At 47.9% G+C, this 22495-nt stretch overlaps 3 protein-coding genes across 3 annotated transcripts; 1 reads left to right on the top strand and 2 right to left on the bottom strand.

The window, feature by feature from the left end:
- The first annotated feature begins 481 nt into the window (after positions 1–481).
- On the top strand, positions 482–16993 carry LOC131209534 (D-2-hydroxyglutarate dehydrogenase, mitochondrial). Its single transcript, XM_058202623.1, has 6 exons — positions 482–742; positions 14475–14895; positions 15225–15521; positions 15639–15937; positions 16011–16167; positions 16234–16993. Exons 2-6 carry the CDS (start codon positions 14539–14541, stop codon positions 16663–16665), a joined length of 1542 nt encoding a protein of 513 aa, XP_058058606.1. The 5' UTR covers positions 482–742; positions 14475–14538; the 3' UTR covers positions 16666–16993.
- A 555-nt stretch (positions 16994–17548) lies between these two features.
- LOC131210745 (LYR motif-containing protein 4) lies at positions 17549–18583 on the bottom strand. The gene is made up of 3 exons (XM_058204037.1): positions 18434–18583; positions 18245–18365; positions 17549–18011 (listed from the first exon to the last, which is right to left on the bottom strand). The coding sequence occupies exons 1-3, from the start codon at positions 18520–18522 to the stop codon at positions 17958–17960; spliced, it is 264 nt and encodes an 87-aa protein (XP_058060020.1). The 5' UTR covers positions 18523–18583; the 3' UTR covers positions 17549–17957.
- A 195-nt stretch (positions 18584–18778) lies between these two features.
- On the bottom strand, positions 18779–22490 carry LOC131208295 (6-phosphogluconate dehydrogenase, decarboxylating). The gene is made up of 5 exons (XM_058200975.1): positions 22341–22490; positions 21348–21456; positions 20731–20845; positions 19971–20215; positions 18779–19902 (listed from the first exon to the last, which is right to left on the bottom strand). Exons 1-5 carry the CDS (start codon positions 22349–22351, stop codon positions 18934–18936), a joined length of 1449 nt encoding a protein of 482 aa, XP_058056958.1. The 5' UTR covers positions 22352–22490; the 3' UTR covers positions 18779–18933.
- Positions 22491–22495: the final 5 nt, after the last annotated feature.

Genomic DNA, 22495 nt, shown 5'->3' with positions numbered 1-22495 from the left:
TGAGCCCAGAAACAGAGAGAGCGAAAGAGAGATAGCATAAAAGTACCAGGCGCAAAGCTAGCGATGGCACGCGGTTTGAATGTAGTAGTGCGCCGCCATCGGCAACGTTAAGAAATTGACGATTGAAAGGACAATTTATAGCTGATTCAACCGACGAGAAATTTCAACAAGGATCGCGTGTCCAGGGATAACGATGTTTCAGATAATTCCCTTCAGCAGCGTGGATATGCGGAGCACGTTGACAATCATTTGTTTACACCAGGGCTCCCTGACGCATACTCCGTCAAATTGTCTGGCAGGCACGCACACACCGATGGTTCAGCAGGCGGCCGAAACATTCGCCGTCTAGTCGCCCACAATGCTGTCAGTCGTCGACCGAGCCAGCTGACAGCACTTTGCCAATTGTCTAAAATCGGTGCAACGCGAAGCGCGGTGTGTTTATCGCGCAGGGAGATAAGAACTTTCCGGACCGCCACAAAAAGTCGGCATCATCACAATCTGGCATCTACGACGAATCAGCTGAAGCGTGTGTAAACATTACAAATTTATGCTCACACTTTGGTCGGCAGAGTGCAAACAGCGAAAATTGGTGGGCGATAATGAGACGTCCTACTGAGGCAAGTGGTTCGCGATTTTGATAACACACCCGTCAGTTCGGTTGTGGCGGCAGTTAAAGACGGAGCGCAGGCAGCACAGCTGTATTGTTATTTGGTCTGTGTCCAGTCCGGGGCGAGAAGTAAAGGTAGATATTGTGGTTTGTGATGAAGCACAAATCATCAGATCATTAGATAATTTCTGTCCGCTATCCGATATATGTGCGTTAAACGCAGTGCTCATTTAACCGGGTGCGAACGAAAATTACAATAGATTCTGCAAAGTGTGACCTTGAACATCGAAGAGCAAGTATATTCCGTCAAAACTTTCGTCGGTCGGACCAAACAACGCGAGCAGAGCGCGAGAGAGAAACTGTCAAACGTGAAACTCACTGCAAAAGTTAAACGCACGCACACTATCGCACACGGCCGTGTGTGATACACACAAACTACACATGTGTGTTGGTAAGCGCACAATAAAATTTTACCGGCCGGGAGAGGCAGCAAAACAGAACACAACACAAACAAAGCTCCTGACGCTGTCTCACGACATTGTGCGACGTTGCCAGATCATCGTAGGCAACTTGTAATTTTTGGCCCAAAACTCTCTGCGCGCCCACAAAGCGAAGCCAAAAAGAATGTTTAGGAGGCGGGTGTGATGACGGCTGCCGAAAATGGTTAAATACTTTGGTTAAGTTGTTTAACCGAGTTCACCAAAAATTGGTGATGACCCACATTAGAAACAGCTAGGGACATTGAGCTAATTTATACAACATTGTCTAACAAACCAAGCAGCCGTCGGCATTTGAACGAACAAATGAACCTGAAAAAACCAACTACATAATTGAGTGAAGGTAATGCGACCAAATTCTCTTTAAAAACGGCCATAAAATAAGTGGGTTGTATAAAGATTTACAATATACTTTAAAAAAGGACACCAAAACGCGCCAAATGCGATTGTAAAGTGGGCACATGATCACTTTACAAGCGCACAGATAAACCCATCCAGCTGCCCATTTAATTAGTTTGTGGCCATTATATGACCTCAGAAGATGGCATAGCCTTAAAATGTTGCCCCTGGCGCTACCAGTTTTTTTATGTTGCTTTTGGAATTTCTGTAGGCAGCATAAAAGACGCATATACACTGTCTTTGACTTTTCACACTTATTATATCATATTTTGATGTTGTGTCTATAAAAGTTTGTTCTAAATGATAATACTACGCTACTGTTTCTTATAGTTCCATCTTCCGCGTTGTTCGCAAATATGGAACATCGAACCTGACACTGCCGGCACCATATGATGCTTTGTCGACAGGCCTAAAGTAACCTTGATCCACTTCCACGCCACATACTGTATTATCCATGTTCTGCTCCCATTCTCGCGCTTCATCCTCTGAACCAGACCGAAAAGCCCAGCCATGGCGTCAGACTGCAGGCGGAATGCGGTGGTCAGTTGGCTGGCTAGCTATCAACCTTCGCCAACCCTAGAGTGCGCACCACGCTCTCACCGGAACTCATCGAGTTTTACACTGGCAAAGCGGAAAAAAAGGATTAAAATATGCTTCATCGCCGAACGTGGAGCGTTAACCAATATGTAGAGAATCGCTTACGTTCTCTCTCAGGTTAAATGAACAAAGTATCACGGGGAAGAAGCAACACAGTAGAGAGTGTCGCACCACACTATAAAACACAAATTTGCTATTTTTCCTTTAAATGTTGATTTAAACAGCGGGAAATTTCAACCATGAAATTATACATCTGTTTTGTTAAATGGCGTTGGCGGTCTTCTCTGAAACTGGAGCGGAACAGCTAAGAATCTCTCGTTGCCTAGCTATTAAACTACAAATGGAAGACTAGGAATTGGGTTGTCAAACAGTTAATCCTAGAAGAGTACTTGGCAAAGAAGATTGATCTCTGCCTGAAGGGGATATTCACACTAACTCCGGTGGCGAATTATACTTTATATTAACTAACAGCATTGAGAACTTACTTATAAATTGAAATATTTTTTGCCGCTTATGGGCACTTTTTTTGCACAAACTTCGACAATTTCAAAGTGCCGATAGAATAGTCAATCCAAAAACTGCTCCGGAACAGGTTTAAATACCTACACTTTTGACGTTTCTTTGGACAGACGTTTCAAAATTCGCAACGACCTAAACCACTGCACTTTACGTTCCTACCGGAGGCCACTTTTAACAGCAAAAACAGGAAGGGAAATAAACAGTGAAATGACGTGTTACAATGGACACTCTACTGATTGACATATTTCTTTGCACAGTGCACTTTGATTGGAGACGCTTTTGTAAATCAGAAAGAGGCTATGATAAAACTACAACTTTTTCTCGAACCCAAAACGGGATTAAAAACACCGAAAAGGACCTTGAATAGACCACATGTTGACCGCATGTACCGAACTGACCTCCGTTCTTGTGGAGAGACCGGGTAGGTACGTTACGGACACATAATGTAGGGTATGCTTCACTCCGAAAATTCATAGCTAACCCACAACAAGGACATTGCTCTTTTTTGGCATAGGTCCAAGGGTCTGCGTCTATCTGCTGGCAGTTCAAAATGTCTTAGTCTCTGCGCTACAGAGTCCAGAAAGTAATGACAATGTTGATGAAACGCAGACTTCTGACCGGAGAGAAAAACAGTTGGGCTGTGTGGGACTCAAAATAGGCCGAAGCAATCCAAAGATCGTTATCCGGAAAGCTGACCTTAAAGGACGGGTTATTTATGTATTTCTACAGTGCCACTGTTAGAACTTTCTTACCATGAACCAGCAGAACAGTGAGTGATTGAACCCTCCAGAGGAAGCGCTGTGGCTGCTGCTGCCAATCCGAAGACATTCGGAAAACCGAAATACGGTCACAATGCTCAATCACTCAACATACCAGTCACCGGCCTCCCGATCTTTACAGCTCATTTGAGGGCACTTTTTGATAGAAACTTTCGATAAACATAAACATGGTTTATTTTCGGAGTATGTTTTTCTGCTATTTCATTTTTTTTTGTCACACAATCCAATATCAATCTAAGATTCATACAATAAAAAATGTCTGAACATCTTGGGATGCTTTTTATGACTAGCCTAATTTTCCTGTGCCTTTTTCAAGGCCTGCTCGTCCTCACCGTTTCGGTTGCGCTAAGATGTTGTCAAGAACATTATGAGCCTCGCTCACAGCACATAAACAATTCCGTGGCTTTTTACTTGATTACATTTTTTCGTCTTTTTATACAAAGACAACACCATCCAAAAACACCTGGAGCGTTATCGTTAAACGGCTTTTCCTACTCTGTACTATGGCTAACGGCGTACTGTGTATGATGTGAATTATTATTACTTCAGTGCATAACGTTACACAAATTTTACAAATCAGAAGAAATCTGAAGAAAAAAAATTAAAAAGAACGGTTCCGTTTTGGGCGATTGATTGCTTTACATCAAAAGAATGTTGCAAAAGAAGATTTGTGATTTACACGCTACTGTGCGTCTACGTCCCTTGATTCGTTGTGCCATCTCGTGCACCGATACTCTCATACATGTGCAAGTTTCTACTTTGTGGAACTTTCTTTACTTAATAAAAATGCCCTCCAGCCAGCCCAGAGACAGAAAGGCACGACCGAGAAGCGGGTGCGCGAAAAGTTTTGGCCTTTTCTTAGCATCGTGTTCGTTGGGAGAGAAGGAAAATTTGCAAATTTCCTGTCACAACAAACTTTCTCCATTGTTTCCAATCTAACTCGGAGAGCACGTACTTTGTACTGCTTCCTCTCCGTCAACTGAAGAAGATGCTGTTCAGCGAGTCGAAAATGGTACACCTCAAATCAGCTTGACTCGGGATCTAAGGAAGAAAAATGTCCGTGGAGTGCGAATGGAAATGAAACGAAGAAAAATGAAAATGGCTAACACTGTCGGAGAGATATCGGATTTTTTCGATTGGATGACTTCATCTACCGCGACCACCACACGCAAGAGCAATACTTCTTCGGCCACAACCTCTCGGCGACGTTCTCGTCGGAGGCATCATGGGTGTGCAATGATTATTGATGAGATGGGATTATAATGAGCGCAGCATGCAGATTCCATTATCAAGATAAAGAGCTCCAGAAAGTGAAGAGATGTGTTTATTAGTGTCCTTCCAAATAGGGAGGAAGCAAACGGAATACGGAGAAAGTGTTCACTTCTTTAGCTGTCTGCACCATTCGGCTCTCTACAACCGCCATGCCCGAGAGTGCTACAAACAATTAGGACGCACTTGTTAAGTGGTCTAGTTAGGCACTGAAATTGATCACCTTTAAAACCAACACAGTAGTACCCTGTCCTCTGTGCTCTGCCCGCGGTGTTTGGTGGTAACGAACTGTAACGCCGTCCCGCGTAACGCATTTAACAATGCGTAACGCACCTGGGGTGTACTTTGCCACAGCCAACTTCGCATTCGGTTCGGTTGTTCGGCTTTAATGTGTCGGCGTTGGTGGCGAATGTTAAGGATTTTTTTGTTACGACGCCGCTCCCTTCGGGGGCGGCGGGCAGGAGACGGCATGTTTTCCACTTTTTGGTGGGGGTGGCGGCCGGAAAGCATAATCTCGGTCGTCGGCACCGCGGCCGTGGGGATACAGAATTTTGCTGTGCGTGCGTGCGTGTCGTGTGACCACCACCGTTGTGTGTTCCACAGATCCTTTACCCAGAGGTTATTCGGGAGGGAAGAAAAACCGACAGGGACTAGTGGAAGGAACAGTGCCTTTCACTCTATTTTTATTTCCAATGCGAATGTTGGTGCTAGAAATGGTCAACTGCGTCTAGGTGTCCGTTGAAACAACTGCCTGGCGCCTCCAGCATACGCAGCTCTTTCCTGGAGATTTTTGTTTGGTTTGCCGGAAAATGGTCCAAGGAAAAGTGGGCATTCGATCCAGCGGGAAGAGGCTACGGAACTAACTTTGCTTATTGGTTTGTTCGAAGTAATGAAGTATCACAGGTTTGAGACCACATCAGTTCATTCGTTTACCTATTGCCGACAGTAGTAAGCCGGATTGTATAGGCGTTCGCTTCGCTACGGAACTAGCTTCTGGAGCTATGTAATTATTAATCGAATCTCCTGGGTGCCCGACACAAAAGCCAATCGCATGTATTGGATATGGAATTTGCATCGGGAAATGTTTGCCTTCCAAGCAGGCAAGCATCAGCACGGTACATTCTGGGGCCTGCAAACGAGAGCACCACAAACAGCCAACGTTCGTTTACGATCTAAAACTAGGCTCACAGATCAACAAATACAGAACCAATTGAATTGAAACAATTGAACTGAAGTGCAACGGCAAAAGTTTCTCAATTTCATTTCGGTTCAATTCACCTACGAGCCGATCAATGATTAATTCTGAAACCTTTCCGATGCAACGAATAACACACTTATATTCAGCGGTGCGAGAAAGTTATTTAACTGGATGCTAATCTACAGCGTATTTTTCGAGATAAAGGGCTCTGAAGACTTGCTTAAATGATTACTGTATGCCACGCCAGCCCACAACCAAACCCCCCGGGGAGTTCCGCACATTCAAGAACACCGTTGTGTGTTTGTTTAATGTTTTATGCTGTTTTCATCCATTCTCCCAATTCCCAATTTTCGCGAGTTTTGCCTCACGATGTTTTGTGACCCTCCAAAGAACCGGTGGCGAAGATGGCACACACCGCGGCCTGGACTGCTGCTGCTACTCACTGACGATGATGATTATTATTATTGCAACTGCTTTCTAACCGCGTCCCTGCGGCGCAGCGCATACCTCCCACTAGAGCCCGCGCGTAGTGGCCACGGCTCGGGTAATGCCGTTTCCTTCTTCGTTCTGCAAACCGGTTCACTTATTTGCAATCGGCTCAACGATCAAAGACGGCGTTAGACGGCGTCGTCGTCTTGATGGATTTTCGGACGACAACTGTTACGGAAAGGGCCGGCAAGGGTCTGGGTAAAGGGCCAAGGGCGCGGGCCAGACGCCGGCCAGTGGATGACGTTTCGCACCAACCGGTATAACGACCTTGACAGGCTTCGGGCGTACGCTAGCGCTCCTAACGGCCTGCTCGGATTCACGGGCTAAATGGACACCGCCACCGCGACACGAGAGGTTCTCTCTGGCTCTCCGAAAATTGCATTCCCGGCTGGTGTGTGGGTTCTTTCACCTCCGCAGCGCGCCACCGTCGCCGCCAACGGGGCACGAAAAAGTCTGTTCCATTCTCGGCCAATTCGCGTGTTGGCCAGACTTTCTTATGCTCTGCGCCAACCACCACCGTCTTCGTTAGTTAAATTTCTTCTCCCATTCGCCAGCCGGCCGGCTGCTGCAGGGCGGCGCGGCCACTGGACTGCCGCCACCGACCGGTAGCGAGGTCGTGCCGCCGCCGACGCCAGGTTTTGCGCTGCCAAGGGCGCGGAACTTGTTTTGGAACGAACACTTAAAGTTTTCCCTCGCGCTTCCCTCGGCGTGAATGGTGAGCCGCGAGCGTGCGTTGTAATCAGCGCGCGCGCCAGAGCTCAAAAGAGCGAAACGAAGCGAGAGAAGCCAGAAAAAGGATCAAATTACCATATAAATTTAATTTGAATCTTTGTGGCCGAGGTAAGGAAGGAAACTGAAGGAGGGTGTTTGTTCGTCTTCGCACCGGAAGAAGCAGAAACGGAAGGTACCAGACCAGCGCATACAAATTTGTCGGCTTCTTTACATTACACTTTCTTCTAGTTGGTTGCACAAAAGCACCATAAACTAGAACATGAAACAAGCAATAGAACGGATCATCGGATGTTTATTTTGGTGTGGTGGCACATCAATCGGACTCATGACTTTCTGACCGCCGCGCAAACCACCTGTCATGTGATTGCTTCAGGGGCCATATTCCCACCTGTCCAATTAATCGATTCTATCGAGAATCTTTCAACACCGGCAGCGGTGCAAACAGGGCCATGAGCACGAAAATTGATTTGCCCCAGGCATTAACGGATCCAGTCCAAGTCCTACGCCGGACAGTCTGATAAGTGAGGTTCTCGTCGCGAATGCACCAATCGATCTCTGCTCCCCAAGCCAAGATGCTCGAAGCAGCAGGGGGACCCAATAATGACCCACCATTAATCAAACCGTTCGATGTGCGCCCAAGGCTGACCTATATGGAGCGTTCGATGCGCAGATCGCAGAGCACCGAGAATTGCATTATTTTGACGCAGAATAATGGGAAAAAGGGCACCCATCAATCGAATGAGAATCGCGGCATTGCATTTGCTTCATTCAAATTTATGTCGCTGCCTTTTTTTCGAAGGATCAAACATTTCAAATGATCCTCTGCTATGCGATCGTTTTCCGAGTGTGGAGTGCATTTAAAGTGCTAGCTCAGGAAGGATGCACGATCCAAAACAAACACATTAGGGGGAAGAACTTGAAAAATTATGAAAAGCACAGCTGACGGCAGCCGACCGACCGACCGCGTTCCCGCCATCGTGCGCCGTCCTCCGCAGGGGGTCGCGTCGCGGTCGTTTTCCTTCCGAGATACCCCTCGATCGAGGCACGGTGTGCAATTCCCAGTGTTCTCCGTAGCGATCGCACGCCTGAGCCGTTGCAAGCGCAGCGAGCTGCTCTTGTGAGATGCGAAAGATATCTTACGTTCTCGTTCCTGCTTCGGCCTCGTCGGCATCGTTCCATTAAGAATTCAAAACCTTAGGGCCAAGTGCGCCCAGGACGAGAACGCCGGAAAGAAGGGACGAAAGATGGAATCGTATCCAGTACCTGGTGCTGTACAGATAGTGGGCTTCAGTTTTCGTGAGTCGTGCGAGAAAGTCGGACCAGGAACTGGGATGGAAGCGTAGTTTTTTTAGCCGAATAAGACGTACAACTTTGATCAAAAAATTCCCGGAATTCATTTAGAAATGGACGACATCTCGTATATGTGCTATATCCATTAAGGTCATCTTCGATTTTTCTATTATCTCCTCTCGGAGTTATTGAGTGGTATTTTGACTCGATTAAAAAGGAAGAATTTAAAGGGGGCAATCAGATGATTTTTGATAGCTGTAGAATCATAAACTCGCGGATAACTCGCGGTCTCGGTGTGGAACGGTTTTGGAAATACTTTCCCAAACACTTTGCAAAAACTCTCTCAGAGACAAATTTACTTAACTCGACTTAACATTCACAACTGCTTGATGAAATGAGGCCAAATTTTTGTGACAGTACCACAGACAGTTGAGCAACGAAACAAAACACGGGACCGAGTGCCAAGAACGCCGCACGCCGATCATCCCGGGAACTTTTTGATCCAGGTAGTAAGTGGGCAAGCAAACAGGATGCGTGTCGTGGCCTGGCGTACGCAATGGTAGCTTCCCGGCGTTAATGTGTGATATGATCGTGACTGTAGAGCCGTCACAACAGACTTCTCTCGGCCATCTCTCTGATGTCCTTTGGCCCGTTGGTTACTTCTTTATCTTCCACGCCCGATCGTTAGAAACTCCCAAAATTCAAACATTATCACGCTTTCTTCTTTGGTCTTTTTTCTATCTTCAACCTCTTCGTTCTTCGTTAACGTCCGTTGCGTTTTATGGGCACACTAAAGTTGTAGAGTTTAATTGAGAAGTCCTCCCACGGGCACCAATTGGCTCCTTGCTGTGACGAAAGAGTCAAGGAACGCAGCGAACGAAGAAATGTCCAATAAAATCGGATCGTTCGATCGCTCTCGGGGAAAAGACTTTGTGCTTATATTTTTGAGCAGCCCAGACGGACGGACGCACGCATTTGAGGGGAGATTAATTTTTGGGCTTCAAAAGACGACCTCCTTTTTGGTGTGGAACTATAAAATATACAGCAGTAACATCAGTGAAGGGGATTAAGCAAACTTACCGAAACTGTTATTTCGTTGCATCAAGGGCAGCCTGGCCTTGGGAAGATCTCGTACTCGACCCACCGGGCAGCACAGAGACCGAAGTAGCCGCTGTCGGAGCTGGAAGGTACGACAGTGCGCAACCCTGCAAGAAGCGCCCAGCAATCACTCCTGTGCCTGTGTGTGCGTTTGGCAGTTTGGGCTCGACACCACTACACGACCAAGCGACACCCGATGTACGGGCGTTAGCAGGTATACAGCACTTTGCTCAGCATCACTCAGTTTCGGATTCAGTCAGCGCTCCTACCAACACACCGTTCGTTGCCAACGCAACGTGTTACGCACACTATGCACCACGCACGCACGCTCTCCATCAGTCAGTCGGCCAGAGAGCCCGGCACTCTTTCCTCACACATTCTCCGTTCACTCTCTCTCTCTTTCGCTCTCTTGACCGAGAATTAGTTTTCGTCACGCGCCTTTTGCAGTGGGACCTATCACCACGCGCGCCCTTATCTTTATCGCACTCTTCGTGCGATACGGCTGCGTTCACGCCGAAATCACATTATCACTGACTGGAGCGCACTCTCGCCAACGCGTTCCGTCCGTTATCATCCCGTGCGTCGTCGTCGGACAGGCCCGTGCTGTCACTCGGTTCGCCGCCAATCGGAACCACTGCTTTCCGAACGAGACCGGTCTCGAGCTCTCTCTCACTCCGTTGCCGTACCGCTCATCTCGACCGTACCGTACACACCGCTGGCCGCGGCAAACTAACGCGCGCAGAACCGTTGCCCCCGACACACACTCTGCTTCTTCCGGTGCGAAGACGAAAACGAGACGAAGAGGGAATGCTAAGTGCTGCGGTACACACATTGCTGCTGCTGCTGCTGATGTGTGTTTACCTTTGCGCACCACCGCACCACAACGCGCTGTGGTCTCTTTCCCTCTGCCAGCGCGGACGCTTTTGCGCAGAGTCGACGGTTCGGGTGATGTGGCCGTCTCGCTTTTGCTCGCGCACTCAGTCCTATTGCGCTCCGGCCCTAATGGTCTCGAGCTGTGTAAGCACTATTTTCGGTATTTGAAACGGCGGACCCTGCGGATTTGCAGGGTTATGCGAGAAACCAGGGCACAGCCACTGCTACTGCGATCGATTTGACAACCTTCGCTCAAACTCTGTTCCTGCCCCAGCTCAGCGCCTTCTCGGTGGCAGTGCGACATGTAACGGTGAGACTGAGTTAAAATCTGGGTGTACGACGACGTGGAACAAGGGGACACGCGCGCGCCACGATGGTTGTGTCAGCCCGTTTTCTTCCCATCCCTCACCGCGAGCGAGCTCATCTTCTGCGCGCGTCATTTCTGCTCGCTCTAGCTCACGCTGCACGGCGAAAGCGAGACAAGCGCAGCGAAACTAGCTTCATTCGAGGGGTAGCTTCGCGTCTTCGTTTCGTTCTTCTTCCGTCGGGAGTCGAAACTCACATCAGCGCGCGATGCGAAGCATAAATTAACCCACTACGATAGCCCGGGGTGGTGGGGGGGAGCTAGTGGCCTCATGGTCGCACATGCGCCAACAAATGGTATTGGTTGGTCCCCGGGCAGGAACTTGAACTCCCTACACACAGCTGCTATTCGATTTTTTTCTTCGCCATTTTAGGTCACTTTCCTTTCCACGCCGGCACGGTAGCGGAGTGAGCGGGATGGCAGCTGCGCAGAGGCGTGTTTAGGAAAGGAACGGTTTCCCCCTCTTCGAGGACAGCACCAAAATTCAGGGGAAGCCGGTTCTATATACCCCCGTTCGCTTCGCTGCCCTTTTCTCTTGGGCGTTCAAGCATTCTTTTTTTCACATCCGCCGGGCCAGCGTGTGCCAGTGTGTGCGTGCGTCTGAAATACGAGACGCCAACTCGGACCACTGAAACTCAAAAGTGTGTCTGGTGTGTGAAAGAGCAACAAAGCAACGAGAGCAAGCGAGAAAGCTTCCGAATGAAAAGAATCAAAACGGGAAGAAAGAAAAATATGGGGAACTACAGACAAAAGAAAAAACCGCCGGGTTCTGGGGCTGACCGTAGCCCTCCTCCTCCCTCCTCTGACGAGCGAAAATTAAATGTCGGCTGTAATTTGTGCGTCTCGCCGGTGGCCGTTCTCTTTCTCGCCGCGGCCGGTTGCATTTCGCACTAACGATGGCGTGGCGGCCGCCGAGCGGAGCGCGCGCTCGTTCGCCTGGGGTTACCCATTTTTTCGTATGCTCGCTTGGTATTGCAGCGAACGAAAATGGCACATATGCGCAACTGAACTGCACCGACGAGACCACGACAACGCAGCCATCACCAGCCGGCGAGCGTCGTCGGTCGGTCGTGGTGGGGTTGTCATATCAATTTCGCTCGCTGACCACTCGCCGTCCCGTTTCTCACGCCTAATGTATGAATTTTCCATGCAATTGGTGTTGAACGTTTTGGAAATGTGCGAATAATTCATGCATGCTTCATGCTTTACTTACCAATCCGCAAACGGCGTTTCAAGCGATCGAATTGAAAACGCTGAAAATTGAAAATTGAAAATCAAAATTAAACTGACAATGGCCCGAGCCGAAGACAAGTTTCCATTGGCTCCAAGCTGCCACCCTACGTGTGTGTCCCCGGGTTGTACCACTCTGGGGGTTACCGCTACACGCAAAGTAAACGCGCGAACAAACAAACAAATGGCGTAAGCCGAAAGCCGCGCCGAAAGAATATGGCGTCGTGATGCCGCCGCCATCGTCACCGGGTCCGAGACGATGGGAAAGAGAAGTCAGGGTCGATGTGGAGAGGAGGCTTTACATTTTTGATTCGGTGGTGTGATATCATCGGCCTACGGCTCCAGAGCTTAGAGCGTATTCCCCACGCAGGCCCATAATTGTTCCAAAGCGATCTGCAAACAAACGATGCAGTGCACCATGCTATTGGAAGCTGTTGATTGCTATTTATAGAGAAATATCATGTTGGATGGTCAAATAATATCAGTAGTGGTGGCCAAAGAGCGAAAATGAGCGATAAGAATAAATTTCTAAGAAAGGCAAAACGTAGTGTTCATCATCGAATGGAAAATAAATTATTAGTTATCATTATTATTAGTGCAAATATTAAATTATGTATTGATTCTAGTTCCAGGTTTGATCAAAAACAATGCCCTCTAATAAAAAAGCCAATGCAGGGCACACATTTTTTTCATATGGTATCAGAATCTCACGGAAGCTTAGTGGTGATCAGACAAATCTATTACCTATTGCGAAATAGTATGCATTCAAGCTGGTGAACTTGACATGAAAAAAAAATTAATTATTTTTCCACTAACTTTTCCATTAAGTACTGTGGTAGCGTAAGTTTATTACCCCATTACCTGATTAGCGAACACAATACAGTGTCCAACCAAAGGGCCCCGAGGCTCAGTTCCGTGACTTGTTGCAAAAATGTGATACAACACAGAACAATAGAATAGAACACAGAAAGAAAAATTGTGCAACAACTGATGAAGAAAGGTTGTGTTGAATTTGAATTAGTAATTTATGATTATTTATGACACAATATTTTTGGTCAAGTTCGTATGAGTCTCTTTCCTGTCTCTTTCTGAACATGCCACACAAGATTCGAATTATGTAAGCAAGTAAACAGTTTTGCTGTAAGGAATATAAACAACATAACAGAAGCAGTAGATTTAAATATATTCTTTAAAGTGTGATATTTACATACTAAAGGCCAATTCATTTGATTACAATTCTAATAGCAACAACATTACTATATATAAAATGAAGTTGGTGACTATGGAATTGACAACCTTAGACAATTTAAATACAAAAACCTGGAACACTGAAACAGAAGAAAAAAAGAAGCAGCATAAGTCGCCGTTTGTGAACCATTGGTCAGTCAAAAGATCTTGGACAACTTTGCGAGTTTGGGTTTCGGAACGAGCGATTGTTTCCCGTGTCCAGCCCGTGGAGCTCTTTGCTCCCGTTCCTGTGCGGGTTTGTGACTGGCCAAGACCAAGCGACCTTCGTTCCGTTCCTGTTGGCGATCAAGATGAGGATCGAAAACCGGTTTGGAGCTTTTACGCGTTCTTCGTCGCTCGTTTTATAACATTCTTCTACAGCGGAAGCAGAGCAACGGGATGCAAAAGCAATGCCGCGTTAATGTTTGGCGCGGCTTCCTGCTGAAAGAGGATTCGCTCCACTCGCACAGGGAGTGGGATAACTCCATTTTTGACAAATGTGACTGCACAGTGACAGAACACTGATTGAGAAAGCAAATTTTGGGTTCGCCGTAAGCAAGAAATGCAATTCCTGTGGATCCGTTTTTTTTTTGCTTCGCATAAGCGAATTATGCGCATGCTTCGGAATGCCGGGACGCCAACGATAACGTCACCGTGCCCCGGTGGGGCAAAATGTAATCAAAAGAAAGAACCGGACCGGAACGAGTGCGAAATATGTTGTGTTATGCCGTGGGATGATCAAATCGCGCAATGCTGAAGCGAGATGGCAGCAACGCTCTTGATTCTGCCATATTCCGAGCCGTAAGAATGGTTTCTTCCATCGATCTTTGCTATCGTCTTATTACAAATTTTTTCTATTCTTTTCGCTTTTTTTAATTTTTATACTTAGAAATGTTTCCATTCTGTTCTGCAGCAGTCTACAGCAGCAGTATGTTCGTTATGTCTGTTTGTGCCACTGATCAAGGAGTTTTCCAGAAATACACTAATTAAATAAACAAAATTTCCATGATGGCGATACTATAGCTCTAATATCCCATAAAACGTGTTTTTTTCTGAATTTGGTGGTTTTCAGTTTTATCGTTTTGTGCATTCTAGTGGGCATTCTTTTGAAGTCCTTAAAAAGCAAATCAATAGAACCGGTGAAAAGTCAATGAACTTCACAACCTCCGATACGTATATTTTATTGGTTTAATAGATGATTGATATTTACTCGAAAAGAGAGGAAAGTAAGGAGTGGATCACTTCATGTTCACAATGTTATCATGGCTTTACAGTTTTATATTTAACGTTTTGTTTTCTGTTTTAGGAACAGATTGAAAAAAGGATCCACAACTCATTAGACTAGCGGTCAGCTTCGATCGGAAGTGGAAATGATTTTTCGTCGTGTCCTGCAACGATGTGTCCCTCTCGGTTTGCATCGGACTCCGGTGTGGCGGACACTTGCCTCGGCCAGCCGTGAAATTCCAGCCCTGACCCGCGACCGTTACCCCGTCCAGCGAGGATCGTTCGCCGAGCTGAACGACAACGATGTGGCCGTGTTCCGGAATATCCTCGGAGGGTCGTCGAGCCGCGTCCTGACCGAGGCCGCGGAAGTCGAGGGCTACAATATCGACTATCTGAGGAGTGTGCGTGGTTGTGGTCGGGTCGTTTTGAAGCCTCGCAATACGGCCGAAGTCGGGGAGCTGATGCGTTACTGTAACGATCGGCGGCTGGCCGTGTGTCCGCAGGTACGTTTGTGCGTCGGAATAATGTTGGCAAACAATCGATATCTATTTTCTGCTGCGGCTGCGGAAGATCCTCCCCCGGGGTGTACGAAGTGTGTTGGTCCTTTTTTCTGCGTCGATAAGAAAAACTGAACCGGAACCGTGAGTGGGTGCGTGCAAAATGCCACTCATCCGCGGCTCGGCTCGATGAGAAAATGTGCGAAGATCCGGCCACCCCGGGGTTGATGCGGGAACCGCGAAGATGCTGCGGCCACGGTAATGTGCCAATGCTGGAGATGATCATGCATGTTTTTTTTTCAATTCCAACACGATGACCTCCGACGCCGCCGCAGGGAGGTAATACTGGACTGGTCGGGGGCTCGGTGCCCGTGTTCGACGAAGTGGTCATATCGCTGCAACTGATGGACACGATCGAGAAGATCGACGAATACTCCGGCATTGTGGTGTGTCAGGCCGGGTGTGTGCTTGCGTCGCTCGAGGAACAGGTCGGCGCCCGTGGACTGGTCATGCCGCTCGATCTGGGCGCCAAGGGATCGTGCCATATCGGAGGCAACGTGTCGACGAACGCCGGAGGGCTCCGGCTCGTCCGGTACGGCAATTTGCACGGTTCCGTGCTCGGTGTTGAAGCGGTAAGTGCTCAAAAGAGTCTGTCGGACTGTTAGTACAAAAGTAATGTAATCAACATAATCCACTTAACAGCATGGTACTGCTTAGTTCTAATGAACTGTTTGTCTTTGTCACCACAGGTGACGGCCGAAGGACGCGTTCTGGATCTAATGTCGAACTTCAAGAAAGATAACACGGGCTACCATCTGAAGCACTTGTTCATCGGCTCCGAAGGAACGCTGGGCATAATTACGCGGCTGGCCATCTTCTGCCCAACGGCCTCACGTTCCGTAAACATAGCCTTCATCGGTTTGCGTAGCTACGACGCGGTTAGACAGACCTTTCTCGCGGCCAAACGGGGCCTGGGTGAAATACTGTCCTCCTGCGAAATGATCGACGCTCCGTCGTTGGACAGTTGCACCAGATTCTTTAACTTACAGTGAGCATAATCGAAGGAAAAGGATCTAACTTGGTGAACTATAAGACGGATCTTTGATCACTGTTTATTGTAGATCACCGATCGAAAAGTATCCCTTTTACATGTTGATCGAAACGTCCGGTAGCGATGCCGGACACGACGAGGAAAAGTTGACCCGTTTCCTGGAGCAGTCGATGGAAGGTGGCCTGGTCGAGGACGGAACCGTTACGAACGAGCCGACCAAAATGAAGGTAAGGGTGTGGTGTGAAACGGGCGAAACCTGGAAACAACATTCTGTGTTGTGTTATCTTTGGCAGCACATCTGGAAGCTACGGGAGATGATTGCGGACAGTCTGCTGGCCGATGGCTATTGCTTCAAGTACGACATTTCGCTTCCCCTGGACCAGTTCTACGATATTGTGCTGGCAGTGCGAGAGCGGGTCGGCAAGTTGGCCATCAACGTAACCGGATACGGTCACATAGGAGACTCAAATCTGCACCTGAACGTGTCCTGCGAGCGTTTCACGCCCGAAATCTATGCACTGCTCGAGCCATTCATTTACGAATATACCTCGAAACTCCGGGGCAGTGTAAGTGCCGAGCATGGGATTGGATTCCTGAAGCGGAAGTACCTGCATTACTCGAAACAGGCGGAACCATTGCGCCTGATGCATCAAATGAAGCAGATGCTCGATCCGAACGGTATACTCAACCCGTACAAGGTGCTACCGCCGGACACGCCACAGTAGCGGAATGAACTGTAGTTAAATTAAGCAAGCCAAAAGTGCCTAAGAATGTGATGGGACTATGTCCGTAATAATGTTTCCTACGCAAAGGCATTTGATTGTTTAATGTGCAGAATAATGTTTGGAAATGTAAAATCACAATGTTTACCATCAGCTAATGTTATGGCCCAATACGACACGCTAATAAGATGCGGATACTACCTCAATGAGCTGATGAGTTATAATTTGATTATTTTTTCTAACCTATACGAACAATAAAACGGTGGTTTAGAATGGATCTTAAGTGTAAAATAAAACAGGCAGCATGGAAGAAATAAAATAAGGTGTAATCTTACCCAAAACAGTCACTTGAAGACCTTATTTTCTTCTTTCTTGTTTCGTGGAACGCACTCTTGAAGCCACTTGAAGCGTGGAACAGCCACTTGAAGACCTTATTTTCTTCTTTCTTGTTTCGTGGAACGCAACGGCCTAGCGGAACCAGCCTCAAAAGATAGGCTAGTTTCTTATTTGTTATCCGTTGGTACTTCGACAGTGAAGTTTACAATGATATTTTCTGCGTTCACAGTTCTGGCACTTTTGCAGAGGCTGTTGAGTCCTTTAAAATCAATAATTCTTCAATGCTATCAGATCGAAAAGAACTAACGAATGGTAGTGTGAACAAAAGTTGGAAGTTTACCGTCAATCGTTTATCCGGTACCAAAGGGACTCGCTCTTGGAAATCAACAAATTCGGAACGCAATTCAAAAACCTTTGAAACATTTATAACAAAATGATCCACTACTGAAAACATAATTTATATTACTTATATTGCCTTGTTTATGTTTCGATTTTGGGTTTTGTAAAAGTCAGTAAAAGAAGTGTCGATTTCAATGCAACTCTCGTGCTAATATATATTTAACGATTGGTATGTGTCGCATAACATGTATTTACAATACATCTTTGAAATTGTGGCGCTTTTGATGCCATGCGGTGTGTGTTCCCCGATGTTCTCGAACCGGTGCCATCCTACAGCTGTATTAACGAGGAATTTGTCAACCTAGATGGATAAGTTTAGGCGAAGAAAGCATGTAATGCACAATCAGGCTACAGTTACTGCAGATACATTGAAACGCAATCTGGCGCATGGCGGTAAACTAGCAGCCCCACGGGGCGCATGCGGGTACACCGGTTGACGTACTTTTGTTGTAGTTTTCTCTAAATCGGCAGCGATGCGAGATGCCGGTTCGAGAACAGAAACAACGCTTTCGCCATAGACTAGTGGCCCGTAAGAAGCGTGGCAAAATCGGTCATTGCCTTCACTTCTCTATTACCAGTTTGTCGGGTGCTTGGAACATGTGCCCGATGACGGTCTTTGCGATACGACGGCGGAAAATATGGTAGAAAAAGTAGAACAAAAAAAATTATTAGAAGAAGAAACAAGGTCCCATTAGTCAAGGCCTCTTCTTAGTATTTTTTCCAGTTTTGCATCGTTAACCCCATGTCGGCAATGCATTACATCATCCCACCGAACTATTCCCGGCTTATCAACAACCTAACCTCACACTTCCAGCAGCCAAAGAGCATCCCCATCGTTTCCACTTACCTGTCGCTTGATGATTTCTAAGTTCTTGCGTCCATACGATAGTTCGTTCTCGATCTTGGCACCATCGGCCAGTGCTTTGTTCTCCCGAAATGCGTCACGAATGCGGCGGAAAGCGTACATACTACAGCAGAGACGGGCGTTTCTTGATAAGCGATAGAGATTGGGGACGTGACCTGGCACAACACTCACCGATAGTTGTACGAATCAAACTTCTGTGACTCACGCAGCAGCTGTTTGTAGAGCGATAGCACCTTCATCCTGTGTCCTGCCGTGGCCATGTACTGTAATTTTATCAAACGAAACGCGGAACCGGTGGCTTCGAAAACCGCAGCTGCGTTGTTGACAGTCGGCGAGTAAATAACGTGATCAAAACAAATCGCATAAAAAATGACGTTTAAAAGCGGGCATGGTATGGTTTCTTTTGCTGGCCGCTAGGTGGCACTAACAGCAGATAGAAGACATTTGAATGTTCAGTTGCATTGGTTTTGTGGCTATCAAGCAACGTATTTTTCACATTAAAGACGCTATTTTAAATGCTTGATGTCAACATTTTTTGTTTATTACAAAGCAGAAAATACGGTAGAAAACAACATCAACAATAAATAACTTGCTCAGAGACATTGGTCGCGAACGACGTTCGCACCCACTTGCCAAACGCCGGGTGGAAATGACGAGCGAAATGGGGACGGTTAGGCCAAGTAGGTACTGGCGGACACGTTGCCTCCCTTGCCGGTCCAGTTGGTGTGAACGAAGGTTCCTTCCTTGCCAAGCAGCTCGTAAGTGTGCGCCCCGAAGTAGTCACGCTGCGCCTGCAGCAAATTAGCTGGCAATCGCTCCGATCGGTAACCGTCGAAGAACGCCAGGGCCGCCGATAGGGCCGGCACCGGAACGCCCCACAGCACGGCCCGACTGACGACCTCGCGCCACGACTGCTGATTGTCCAGCATGGCCTTGCGGAAGAAATCGTCCAGCAGCAGGTTCGACAGCTGCGGGTTGCGTACGAAAGCGTCCCGAATGTTGCCCAGAAACACACTGCGAATGATGCAACCACCGCGCCACATCAGTGCAATGCCACCGTAGTTCAGGTTCCACTTGTACTCATCGGCGGCCTCACGCAGCAACATGAAACCTTGCGCGTACGAGACAATCTTCGCACAATACAGGGCATTTCGAATGTGCGTAAGGAACTGCTTCCGGTCGGCGACACTCGGTTTCGTGCTGGGACCGGCCAGCTGTTTGCTAGCGCGCGCGCGCTCGTCCTTCAGGGCCGACAGGCACCGTGAGAAGACGGCTTCACCGATCAACGTCACTGGAACGCCGTGGTGTAGGGCGGCAATGGCCGTCCACTTGCCCGTACCCTTCTGTCCGGCCGTGTCGCGGATCCGCTCCAGCAGGTATCCTTCGTCGTCGCGATAGTTGAGGATGTCGCGCGTGATCTCGATGAGGAACGAGTCCAGCACACCCTTGTTCCACTCGTCAAACTCCTGCGCCATCTCCTTCTGCGTCATGCCCAGTGCCAGCATAAGGTGGTACGCTTCACAGATCAGCTGCATATCACCGTACTCGATGCCATTGTGCACCATCTTGACGAAGTGACCGGCACCGCCTTCGCCGACCCATTCGCAGCACGGATCACCGTTCGATTTCGCACAAATGGCCTGCAAAATGCGAAGCGAAGAGGCATTGAAAAACTCACATTGATTCAATTCCACCGTTATACTCGTACCTGGAAAATGTCCTTAATCAATGGCCACGCGTCCGGGTGTCCGCCCGGCATTAGTGACGGACCGTAGCGGGCTCCCTCCTCTCCACCGCTCACACCCGAGCCGACGTACAGGATGCCCTTCGCTTTCAGCTCCTCGTAACGACGGGCCGAATCCTGATGCTCCGAGTTGCCACCGTCGATGATCACATCGCCCCGTTCGATCAGCGGCAGAAGCTGTTTAATAAAATCATCTACCGCACTACCGGCTGAAAATGGGGAAAATAAATCTAAGCATTAGCAAGAATGTATAATACATTAAGTATGTAACATAACAGTGAGCACGATCACAAAGCCGAAGGGCTTCGCTAGTTCCGGCAGCGCAAGCGCGACCATCCAACGGCTTGTCACAAACTCGGCAATGACTCAAGGATACCCCAGCATCGGTGGGCAAGTAAGTGAGCTTTCATTTCGTTACCTTCATTCCGTCGTGTTCCGTGCACAACAACATCGACGTCGATCGGTAGGGCGATACAACAGAACCACGTTACGTGCACAATGTGCCGTCCAGTTTATTATGGTGGCCGTCGGCGTGAGACGCCAAGTCTGCCGCTGTCGAGCGGAACGATCGTTGCGGTGCCCCTCTCCCAGAGGCCGATTCAGTTCAACCTCCAAATGACTTTAATTTGCGCCCGCGCTCGCTCTCGTGACTTCGATCAGGTGCAGCCTCGCATCGTATATTGATTTCCCTTTCAACAGATGCGTTCCCTTTCGTTTGACCTACCTTTGACCAGCAGCATGATCTTGCGTGGTTTCTTCAACTTGTTCACCATATCCTGCAGCGAGGTGGCACCGATGATCTTGGTGCCCTTAGCTTCATTCGCCAGAAAATGGGTTACCTGTGCCGCGGGTGGGGAGATAATTGGCATTATTGGAGCGCTTTATTTGCTTTTTATTTTTTAGAACGATCTTTGCTATTCACGTGCGACTTGCGCGTCACGTGACGACGATCGTGAGTTAGTCATGGATATTGCAGAACGGGTCACACGATCGCGATAAATCCCGTGCGAACCGAGAGCAAGCACCATTCGGTTGTTCATAAAATCGTAGTGTGCCTGAGACTATTTTGGCGAAAATTATATACTTCGTTACAGGACTTTTGCAGTAAGACGACTTGACGATTTGGTGACGATACAAAATGAATTTTGAAACTTTCTATTCGGGTGCAACAGCAGAACGAGACTTAAAATGAAGTATCAAAACCGGTTCAAGTGAGCCCTAAAGTCAAGAGACAAACACTCGATTGTTACGTGAGACAATCAAATGGAGCGGTGAAAGTTAATGTGGGCCATAAAAGTATCTACACCAAGCTACGGTGATTGGAGCGGTTCGCGAACTTACCTTATCAACTGTTCGATTGTAGGCACACACGACGAATCCTTTCGAGTCCATGTTCAGGATCAAGTTCTGTCCCATCACGGCCAAACCGATCAGGGCGATGTCGGCTTTACTGTGCACGGAAGAAAAACGTTTTTTCAATAATTAACTAGCGGCAAATCATGCCCATCGAACGTGCTCCATTGGGTCGTTAGTAGCAGCACCTATCATTCGTTCTCCTTCGAAGAAGCAAAAGGTCAGAGGACAATCGACCGGACGGTATTTTTTTCGGGTGAGGCCTTGCTGATGTTATGTAAGACCCCGTGTAAGGGACCCGCGAATGCAATCGCAAGGCTCAGACCACCGCTGGCGGTTTAAGGTGACCTTCACGGAGCACGGGGCCACTTGCAGCACCATCTTTTTCGATGGCACTCTTCGCTGCGTTGAATCAGCGATGCAGCAGGTTGGTGCTCCAGTTGGAAGGAGCATGATTCGTGCAGATCGCAAATCTTGCTACGTTCGTCGCCGCTGGTATAAATCGTTCGTCTGATCATCGCCTCCGATACGGCGCACGACCGTGAGTGTGCCATCGCGACACCAAACAGTATGCAATCTGTTTCCGCGTCATCAAACGCATCGCCAGATAACTATTGCGTCAGTCCGGAAGGGAAGACGGAGGTTCGAGGCAATACACACGGAGCTGGAGTAGGCTCCGCGCACAGCAAACAGAAATCTTTGACGAAGGTTAAACATGAGACAAGCTGAAGGGTGACGGAGCAGAATGGCAAATCAAATACACTCCGCACGATCACCCGACGACGAGGAGCTACGGGGAGAATTCTTTTTGCTTCTATTAAATTCTATTATCAAACAACGAATGTCGAAGAGCGCGGGACACCAAAGCAAGCCGCGAGTTCGGGGTTGGAAGTCACCAAAGCAGCAAAAAACTGTTTTCCTATGCGTCAAACGGTGACTTGCAAACAGGGTAAAAAGGGTTCGGTGCGATCGGCTACTTACGGGGTGGACATTTTGTACGTTGTCAGAGTGCACAGCAAACGGCGAAGGGTCTGAATTTTGGAAGCGTCCGGGAATGTTCCCTCGGTTGGGCAGCTACTGGCAAAACTGACGAAAGGTAGCTCAGAAACCACGTTGCTCCTCGCCACTTGATTCAC

The sequence above is a fragment of the Anopheles bellator genome, chromosome 2, assembly GCF_943735745.2.
Source record: "Anopheles bellator chromosome 2, idAnoBellAS_SP24_06.2, whole genome shotgun sequence".
NCBI lineage: Eukaryota > Metazoa > Arthropoda > Insecta > Diptera > Culicidae > Anopheles > Anopheles bellator.
This window is presented reverse-complemented; position numbering and strand designations above follow the sequence as displayed.